The sequence below is a fragment of the Belonocnema kinseyi genome, chromosome 1 (assembly GCF_010883055.1).
Source record: "Belonocnema kinseyi isolate 2016_QV_RU_SX_M_011 chromosome 1, B_treatae_v1, whole genome shotgun sequence".
Lineage (NCBI taxonomy): Eukaryota > Metazoa > Arthropoda > Insecta > Hymenoptera > Cynipidae > Belonocnema > Belonocnema kinseyi.
In genome coordinates this window covers 34,258,539-34,269,291 of record NC_046657.1, presented here as the reverse complement: position 1 = coordinate 34,269,291, position 10,753 = coordinate 34,258,539, and the positions used below count along the sequence as shown (strand labels likewise).

At 20.0% G+C, this 10,753-nt stretch overlaps 1 protein-coding gene across 1 annotated transcript in view; it reads left to right on the top strand.

The window, feature by feature from the left end:
* Positions 1 to 10,753, top strand: part of LOC117170413 (succinate dehydrogenase [ubiquinone] iron-sulfur subunit, mitochondrial-like) — a 35,750-nt gene that overhangs the window by 11,379 nt on the left and 13,618 nt on the right. Inside the window, exons 3-4 of the mRNA XM_033357172.1 lie at positions 556 to 699; positions 7,206 to 7,401. Coding sequence (XP_033213063.1) covers positions 556 to 699; positions 7,206 to 7,401 — 340 coding nt within the window. The remainder of the gene's footprint in view (positions 1 to 555; positions 700 to 7,205; positions 7,402 to 10,753) is intronic.

The window sequence follows — 10,753 nt, the reverse complement described above, 5'->3', positions numbered from 1 at the left end:
AGGGATTCTTAAGCTTTTAGGATATTTTTTAAAATTGCAAGGAATTTTCAAGAGCTCTAAAATTTTTGAAAGAATTTCGAATTATTTTAAAAGATTTGAAATCTTTTTCTGTGTATTTTTAAATATTTTAAGAAATGTTTAATATATTGCAATAGTTAGAAAGGAATTCAGAGGATTTTAAATATTTTAGGGTATTTTTAAAAATACCATTGAATTTTCAAGAGCTTTAAAAAGTTTAAAAAGATTTCAAAGAATTCTAAAAATTTTAGGGTCTTTTAAAAAATTTCAAAGAATTTTCAAGAGCTTTTAAATATTTTAGAATTTTTTGTAGTATTTCAGAGAATTTGAAATTAATAGAATTTTTTGGATAAAAAAATTTTTTCCAATTTATTTTAAATTTGGTATTTAAACGTTAACGTTCAGGAAAAATGAAAAATTATTTAGGGAATTTTCAAAATGCAGTTTAAATATAAGCTTAAAAAATTTACTATAAGCTTAAATATAAATAATGTGTATTAGGAAAAGGGTTTTTAATAAAAATGATTGTTTTTTTAGATGTGGTCCCATGGTCTTGGATGCTTTGATAAAAATAAAAAATGAAATCGATCCGACTTTGACTTTCCGACGATCTTGTCGAGAAGGAATTTGCGGATCTTGTGCTATGAACATTGGCGGAACAAACACTCTTGCGTGCATCAGGTAAATAATTAATAAATAATTAATTTTTAAAAATATTTCGCAAAATTCTTTATTTATTACCAATTTTTAAATATATAAATTCGAGCTAAATTTTTTCTTATGCGAAAAAAAGAACGTAAGTATTATCAGTGTGTTTTTAAAGTTATTTCATGATTTTTTTCAACTTTAGATTTCTGGAGAAATAATCAAAAAAATTTTTAGGAATAAGATTTATTGTACAGAATTTTAACCAATTTTAGGAAAAATTGAGGTCAGTTTAAAAGATATATTTAGGACTTTTAGAAAAAAAATATTTTATAAGTTTTCGGAAATAATGGCAAGTTTTAAAATATTTTTAAAAATATCTTAGACTTCTAAAATTTCAAAATATCTTTTAATTATTTTTTTATTGTGAAAAATTTGAAGACGAAAAAACTACCTTAAAATCTTCCAGATTCTTTGTTGCCAATTTTGAGAATCTTTGAAAATGTTTTAAAAAATTCTCGTATAATTAATTTTTTGAAATAAAAAATCGTTTACAATTTTTGCCAGTAATTTTAATAAATTTTTTTATTCTATTGAGAGCTTTCAAAATTCATTTTGTTTAAATTTTATCAAATCTTTTCAGGTTTTAAAACTTCATTATCTCTTAAACTTAATCGATTTTTTTTAAATTGTGTAATCTTGTAAAATTGAAAAATGCTTCTTTAAGATCTTCTAAACCATTTTTTGGAAATTTGGTCGAATGTTAAAAAATCTTTGAACTATTATCTTAACTTTAATTTTTCAAATTAAAAATCATTCGAAATTTTCTAGGAATCTTGGGATTTTTTTTCGTATTATCTTGAATTCATTTCACACTTCTTGAAATAAAAAAGTCTACCTATTGTTTAAAATGTTTTTAAATCTTTAAAATTTTAATTATTTTGATTTTTTTTAACTACAAAATATTTTTTAAAATTATTTGAATTTTACTTCAGGTTTTTAGAGAATCCTTTAAAATTAAAAAAGTGCATGAAAATCTTGGAAATTTTTTTCAACATTTTGCAAACTTTTTATTTTTTGAAATCGTTAACAATTAACTAAAAGAAATAAAAAATAATTTTAAATTTCTCCAGGAATCTTAATAAAAGTTTTCGGCTTTCATTATCTTGATTCGTTTCAAAAACCTTAAAATTTTTATAAAATTCTGAAATATAAAAAAAAAATATTTACGATACTTTTTTTTGGCAATTTTTGGATCATTTTTGAAATATTTAACTATATTTTTAAATATTCTCTTTAAATTAATTTTAAGAGCAAGAAATCTCTTTAAAATTTTCCCAGGAATATTAAGAAAAGTTTTTTTTTTACGTGGAAACATTTCAAAATCCTTATAAAGATTCAATATTTTATTTCGAAATCTTAAGAAATCTAAATGTAGGAAAAAGATTGTTTCAAATCTTCAATTTAAAATTATTTTTGAAACTTTTTTCACAGCTTTTACATATTGCTTGAATTATTCAAATGTTTCCTAAGATTGTTAAAAAATATTTAAAAATAGAAAAAGTGTCTTAAATCTTTAAGATTTTTTGCGACATTTTTATCAATCTTTTGAGTTTTTGAAAATTTTTTAGTTTCTTTAAAAATTAATTTTTCATCATAAAAAATAATTTCAAATTTAGCTAGTGCTCCTGAGAAATTTACCTATTCTCTATAGGAATGTATATTTCGTTTAAAAATTTGTTAAAAATATTTTAAAAACTTGTAAATATCTCTTGAAATTACTAGATACAAGAATTAAATTATTTTCGAATCGTTTTAAAAGTTTCCAAATCTTTTAAATATCTTTAAAGTTATTCAAATTTTTTATAAAATGGTTTTTAAATTTCGCTAAATAAAAAAAGAGTTTTAAAAACTTTAAGGTTATTTTTTTTTTAATTTTTAGAGAATCTTAAAAAATCTTTTTAACTATTATCCTAAAGTTAGTTATTCCAAATAAAAAAATAATACAAAATTTTGCTAAGAATCTTAAAAAAATTTCTTTTATTATGTTGATTCATTTTATAATCCATAATATAAAAACTCTTGATTTTGTTATGAATTTTTTTAAATCTTTTTAAATTTCAAATTATTTGTGGATTTAAAAAACTGTAAAATATCTTTTAAAATTATTCGAGTTTTAACTCAATTTTTGGAAATCTTGCAAATTTTTCTCAAAATTTTAAAAACTCTTGTTACTTTTTAAAATGTTATTTAATATACAGGGATTAAAAATATTCAAAACATTTTCCAGGCATCTTAAGAAAAAGTTTTATTTGTTTATTTTCTCGATTCTTTTCAGAATCCTTAAAAAGTTTTAAAATTTGACTTTAAAATAATCAAAAATCTACATTTGTTTGAAATCGTTTAAAATTTCTTCGAAACCTTAAGAATTTTTTTCTTATCTTGATTAATTTTGTAATTCTTAAATAAAAAATCTTAATTTTGTTTAAATATTTTAAAATTTTAAATGATTTTTGGATTAAAAAAAAATACGTCTTGAAATGATTCGAGGTTTTAAACTCCAATTTCTGAAGAATATTTAAACATTTTAAAAAGTGCTTGAAAATCTTGCAAATTTTTCTCGAGATTTTTAAAACTCTTGCTTTTTTCTAAATCTTCAACGATTAATTTTTTTAAATTGAAAAAATTATTCAAATTTTTTACAGGAATCGTAAGAAAGGTATTTTTTTATTATCTTATTTCTTTTCAAAATTCTTTGAAAACTTTTTAAATTTGACTTGGAAATCATAAAATATGTACATTTTGTTTGAAAATTTATGAAATCTTGAAAAAAAACGTCTAAACCTTCCAAATATATTAAAAAATTATTCAATTTTTTTCAAATGTTTTTAAAATTTCGCAAAATAAAGAAAATAAAGAAGGAAAAACAATTTTTTGTTAAACTTAAAAAATATTAAAAAAATCTTGTTTTAAAAAAATTACTTAAAACTAAATTTTCAAAATAAAAAATAATAAAATTTTCGTAGGAATCTTAAGAGTTTTTTTTATTATCTTTATTCATTTCATAAGCCCTAAAATCCAAAATCTACATTTTATTTAAAATTGTTTGGATCTTTTTAAATCATTAATTATTTTTGGATTTTAAAAAAAATAGAAAATATGCCTCAAAGTGAATCTAGTTTTCAAACTCAATTTTTTAGAGAATATTTAAAAAATTTTAAATGTGGCTAAGAGTCTTGCAAATTTTTCTAAATAATTTTAAAACTATTTTTATTTTTTGAAATCTTCAATAATTAATTTACAAAAATTAAAAATTTTCCAGAAATCTTAAGAAAAGTTTTTTTATTATCTTGATTCGCTTTCAAATTTTTAAAAAGTTTCCAAATTTCACTTCGAAATAATAAAAAATCTACATTTGTTTGAAATTGTTTGAAATCTTTGAAAAAAAACTTCTAGACCTAAATATATTAAAAAACTATTTAATAAAAAAAAAATGTTTTTTAAATTTCGGAAAATAAAGAAAACGTTTTAAAATCATCAAGATTTTTTTTTGTTAAACCTTAAAAATCTTAACAATCTTCTGTTAAAAATTTTTTAAAATTATTTCAAAAAATTTTCTTAAAATTAATTTCTCAAAATAAAAAATAATACAACATTTTCCTAAGAATCTTAAAACATTTTTTTTTAAAATTATGTACCTAAAAATTGTGCAAACTTTTCTTGACATTTTTAAAACTCTTTTGTTATTTATTGAAATCTTCAATAATTAATTTTTTTAAATATCAACAAAAATTATTTTAAAAATTTTCCATAAATCTTAGAAAAAGTTTTTGTTTTGTTTTCTTCATTCTTTTCAAAATCCTTTAAAAGTTTCAGAATTTTACTTCGAAATCATCAAAAATCTACATTTTGTTTAACAAATTTTCGAAATCAAACAAGAATGTATTTGAAAATTATTCAAATTTTCAAAAATAAAGAAAGAAAATGTTTTAAAATCTTCAAGATACTTTTTTTGACAATTTTGAGGATCTTTTGAAATATTTATAAATCTTCTTAGACATTTTGTTTAAATTAATTTTTTCAAAATAAAAAATCTATCAGGAATCTATCAGAATAACAAAATTATCTTTAAATCTTCCAGACACTTTTTCTCGACATTTTTAGAAACAAATCGAGTTTAAGGACTAGATTTATTTTAAGGCATATTTTCTATTTTTTTAAAATCCAAAAATAATAAAAAATTTAGAAAGAGCCGAAATATTTTTAATAAAATGTAGATTTTGGATTTTAAGGATTATCAAATGAATCAAGATAATAAAACAAAATTTCTTAAGATTCTTAAGAAAATGTTGTATTATTTTTTCTTTAAAAAATTTAATTTTAAGAACTATTTTTCAAATAATTAAATTTTTTTTAAACAAGATTTTCCAAAGATTTTTAAAGCTTAACAAAAAATTATTAACCCCCCCCCCCTTATTTTCTTTATTTTGCGAAATTTGAAAAACATTTAAAAAAAGAATAATTCTCAAATCTATTTTTAAGGCTTATACGTTTTTTTAAGATTTCCAAAATTTTCCAACAAAATGTAAATATTTTATTATTTCCAAGTAAAAATTTCGAATCTTTCCATCATTTAAAATTTAAAAAGATTTAAACAAAATTTAGATTTTTTATTTTAAGGATTACAAAGTGAATCAAGATAAGAAAAAAAATTTTAAGATTCCAAGGAAACTTTTCTTTTTCAAAAATTAATTGTGAGAACATAGTTAAAAAAATTTTTTACGATTTTTAAAGACTCCCAAAAAATTGCGAAAAAAAAGAATTTCGAAGACATTGAAACATTTTCTTTATTTTGCAAAATTCGGGAAACTTTTTAATATAAAATTCGAGTAATTTTTAAAGATATTTTAGAAGTTTTTAAAAAAATTTTCAAACAATTTCAAACAAATTTAGGTTTTTTTTATTTATTTACAAGTAAAATTATGAAACTTTTAAAGAAGTTAGAAACGAATTAAGATAATAAAAAAAAAATATTTCTTAAGATTCCTGGAAAATTGGTCGGATATTTTTATTTTGAGAAATTAATTGTTACAAATTTAAAAAAATAACAAGTTTTAAACATTTCGAGAACTATTAGGTAGATTTTCAGGCACATTCTAAAATGTTCAAATATTATTTAAAAATTGGAGTTTAAAATCAACTCGAATCATTTTAAGACATATTTTATTTTTTTTCATCCAAAAATAATTAAAAATTTAAAACAAAATGTAAATTTTCGATTTCAGGGAATATGAAATGAATCAAGATAATTTTAAAAAATGACTTAAAATTCCTAGGAAAATTTTGTATTTTCTTTATTTTGAAAAATTAATTTTAAGCACTATTTATAGAAAAAAAAAATTAATAAGAAAAAATTTTTTGAAGATTTTGAAAGATTAAAAATAAATTGTCAAAAAAGAATCTTGAAGATTTTAAAAGGTTTTCATTATTTTGCGAATTTTGAAAAACATTTTTTTTTAAATTTAATAATTTTTAATATATTTAGAAGGTTTAGAACTTTTCTTTTTTAAGACTTCAAAAATTTTCAAACAAATTAAGATAATAAAAAATACTTTTCTTACGATTCCTGCAAAAAAAATTTAACATTTTTTTAATTAAATAAAATTAATCGTTCAAGATTTAGAGAAAATCAAGAGTTTAAAAAATGCCGAGAAAAATTTGCAAGATTTTCAGGCACTTTTTAAAATGTTCAAAAATTCTTCAGAAATTGGAGTTTAAAACCTCGAATCATTTTAAGATGTATTTTTTATTTTTTTTAAATCCAAAAATCATTTAAAATTTAGAAATATTTAAATAAATTTTAAACAAAATGTAGATTTTGTATTTGAAGGATTCCAGAATTAATCATGATAAGAAAAAAAATTCTTAAGATTTTGCAACATTTTCTTTATTTTGCAAAATTCGCAAGATTTAGAAAAAAAATATGAATAGTTTTTAAAGATATTTAAATTAAATATTTCAAAAAAATTCAAACAAATATAGATTTTTGATTATTTCAAAATCAAATTTTAAAACTTCTTAAGGATTTTGAAACGAATCAAGAAAATAAAACTTTTCTTAAGATGCCTGTAAAATTTTTTGAATATTTTTTATTGCTGTAAATTAATTAAGATTTCAAAAAATAACAAAAGAGTTTTAGAAATGTTGAGAAAAATTTGCAATATTTGCAGGTCCTTAAACAATTTTTTTTAATATTCTTAAAAAAATTGAGTTAAAAGTTGAATCATTTTAAAAGATATTTTATATTTTTTTAAATCCACAAATAATTTGAAATTTAAAAAGATTTCAAACAATTTAAAACAAATTCTAGTTTTTTTATTTTATAATTTTATTTTTTATTTGTTTGGTAATTTTGATTTAAAAAATTGCTGCAACATATTTTTTTTCTTTGTTTACAGTTAAAGAACGTTGACTTTTTGTGAATAGGAAATGATAGAAATGGATTTATAATGTTTATATTTAAAAAAAAAAAATTTTTACAGCAAAATCGACACCAATGTGAACAGTGTTAGTAAGATTTACCCCTTACCACACATGTATATAATTAAGGATTTGGTTCCGGATATGAGCAACTTTTATAATCAATATCGTAGCATTGAACCCTGGCTTCAACGGTCTGATAAAAAGAAAGGATCGACCCAACAGTATCTTCAGAGCACGGAAGATCGCCAAAAATTGGTAAAAAAAATTGTTTAATAAATAAATCAATTAGGGCGCGTCCAATTTTCAAGCGAAAAATGCGAATTTTTAATCAAAACTTTAAACTTTCGATCCAAAAAAGGGATTACTGTAACAAAATAGTAGGAGTTTTATAAAAATAATTTAACTATCAACAAAATAGTGGAATTTTTTTGTTTACCAAATAGCTGAATTTTCAAAGAAGAGAATTAATTTTCTACAAAAAGACGAATTTTTGTAACAAAAATATGTACATGAATTTTCAAGCAAATATTTTTTATTTTTGAAATAAAAGAATAAGTTATCAACGAGTTTAATTAAACGAAAAGAGACCAATTTTTAACAAAATTGTGTATTTCAAAAACAAAAAAACAGATTAATTTCTAAACGAAAAAGATCAATTTTCGGCTTTAAAAGAGAAAATTTTAACAAAATATATGGATTTTCAATAAAATAGTTACATTATCAAGCAAAATTTTTTTGAAAAAAAACATTGCAATTTGGAATAAAGTTAGAAAAAAAGTATTTCCAACAAAATTCTTTCATTTAAAAAAAAAATTTTAACTTTTGTTAAAAATTTATATTTTCGAGTTGAAAATTCAACTGTTTTTTTTTTTTTTAGAAAATGTATGTGTTTTGGCTTGAAAATTCAAAAAATTTATATAAAAATTTCACTTATTTAATTGAAATTTCGTCTTCTTTGGTAGTAGGAAATAATTTTTGTTGGTTCGAAATTAATATTTTGGACTTGAAAATTCTACTGTTTTGTAATAAAATTACGTTTTTGGCTTGAAAATTGAACAAATTGATTGAAAAATCATGTATATTTTTCTAAAAATTCGTCTCTTATTGAAAAATTAATATTTTTGTTAAAAGTTGAATTTTTTGTTTTCAAATTTTGGTAGACAATTAATCTTATTGGTTGGAAATTAATTTTTTTTTAATGAAAATTATACTGCATTCTTGGGTAGAAAATACAATTATTTGATTGGAAAAACTATTTATTTGAAAATTTAACTATTTAATAGAAAATTAATTTTTTGTTTTTTTGAAAATTCAATTTTTGGTAGAAAATTTTTGTTTGTGGTTTGAAAATTCAACAATCTGTATGAAAATTCATCTATTTTATTTAAAATTTGTCTTTTTTTTTGTAGAAAATTAATTTTCTTGATGAAAAATTAATATCCTTGTTGAAAATTGAACTATTTTGTTAAAAATTTATATTCTTTGGTTGAAAAATAAAGTATTTTAGCAGAAAATCCTCCTATTTTGTTGAAAATCGAGTTATTTATTTGGAAATTTAACTATTTTGTCGAAAATTAGCTTTTTTGTTGAAAATTCAACTTTTTGTAGAAAGTGAAGATTTTATTTTATGTTTAAAAATTCTACTATTTTTAGTTCAAACTCAATGTGTTTTGTTGTAAATTCATGATTTTAGTTAAAAAAATTATTTCTTTGTTTACAAATTTAACTTTTTTGTCAACAATTTGTTTGAAAGTTCATGTATTTTATTTAAAATTTGTCTTTTTTTTTTGTAGAAAATTAATCTTTCTGATAAAAACTTAAAATTTTTTGTTGAAAATTCAACTATTCGATTAAAAATTTATCTTTTTTGACCGAAACTTCATGTATCTCCGTAGAAAATTAAACTATTTTGTTGAAAATCGAACTATTTATTTGAAAATTTAACTATTTAGTAGAAAATTAACTTTTTTATTAAAAATCGATATTTTCGATTTGAGAATTCTAACGGTTTATAGAAAATTAGTGTTTTTGTCTTGGAAGTTCAACAATTTGTATAAAAAATCACCTTTATTGGTAGAAAATTAGTGTTTCAAAATGAAAATTAATATTTTCTGGTTGAAAATTCAACCTTTTTTTTGTAGAAAATGAATTTCCTAGGTACAAAATTAATATTTTCAGTACAAAATTCGACCATTTGATTGGAAATTGAACTATTTTTGATTAAATTTTACTATTTTGTTTTGTTAAAAATTCCTCTCTTGGTGGAAAATTAATATTTTTGTTGAAAATTGCATTATTTGGTTTCAAATTCAACATTTTTGGTAAAAAATTCATATATTTCGGAAGAAATTTAATCTTCCCGGTTGAAAATTCCCGTATTTTATTGAAAATTCGTATTTTTTGTATAAAATTAATCTTCTTGGTGAAAAATTAATATTCGCGTTTAAAAATTTAACTATTTAGTCAAAAATGATTTTTTTTTGCTGAAAATGCATATTTTCGGGTTGAAAATTAATCTTTATCTGTAGCAAATGTATCTGTTTGATTGAATATTTTACTATTTTGTAATGAATTTATTTTATTGGAAAATTATTTTTTTTAACTTAGAATTCCACTATTGTAATTTAAGTTGAAAAATTCAACTATTTAGTTCAAATTTCATGTGTTTTGTTCAAAATTCGTATTTTTTGGTTGACAATAAATCTCCTAGGTGAAAACCTAATATTTTTGGTTGAAAATTTAACTATTAAATTTAAATTTTAAATATTTAGTGAAAAATATCCTTTTTCTCGAAAACACTGGATATTTTCAGTTGAGAATTTAAATATTTATTAGAAAATTTAGCTATTTGGCCAAAAATAAATTTAAAAAAAATGAAAATTCATATTTTTGGAATGGAAAAAAAATGTTTGTTTTTGTCTTGAAAATTCAACAAATTGTTTGAAAATTCACCTTTCTCGGCAAAAAATTAATTTTTTTGGTAGAAAATGACTTTTTTTTCTGTAAACTTAATTTTTTTTTCAGCATTTGTTTCAGTTTTTTTATAAAAAACAATATTTTGCCTTAAAAAATCAACAATTTTTATAAGAATTGATGTATATTATTAAAAGTCTATCTATATTGGTGGAAAATTAATCTCCTTGGTAAAAATTAATACTTTTATAAAAATTTTAACTATTTGGTTACCGAATTTTTATCTTTCTTGTTTGAAAATTCATGTATTTAAGTATGTATATATATATTTATTTATTGAGAGACTATACAGTCCATTTGCAGAGAACTTGGCGTATTTCTGACCAATACAGAGAAAATAAAAACAAAAAAATAAAACAATATTTAGCTAGATTTAATAGATCCATCTAAATTAATATTTAAGCTTACATTGAAATTATAGTAACGCTCTATAATCTAACTTGTCGATGACGTGTTCAGAAAAGAACTATTACAATTAAAAGATACGCTCCTTTAAGGGCATGTGACACAGCTAAATACCTATATTACCGACCAGTTTTTCAGTTCACTGAATGTTTTTTTGAACCTAAGAACTTTTTTGTAAATAAAGTATCAAGCTGAAACTTTGGGAAATGTATTAGAGTACAATAAAGTA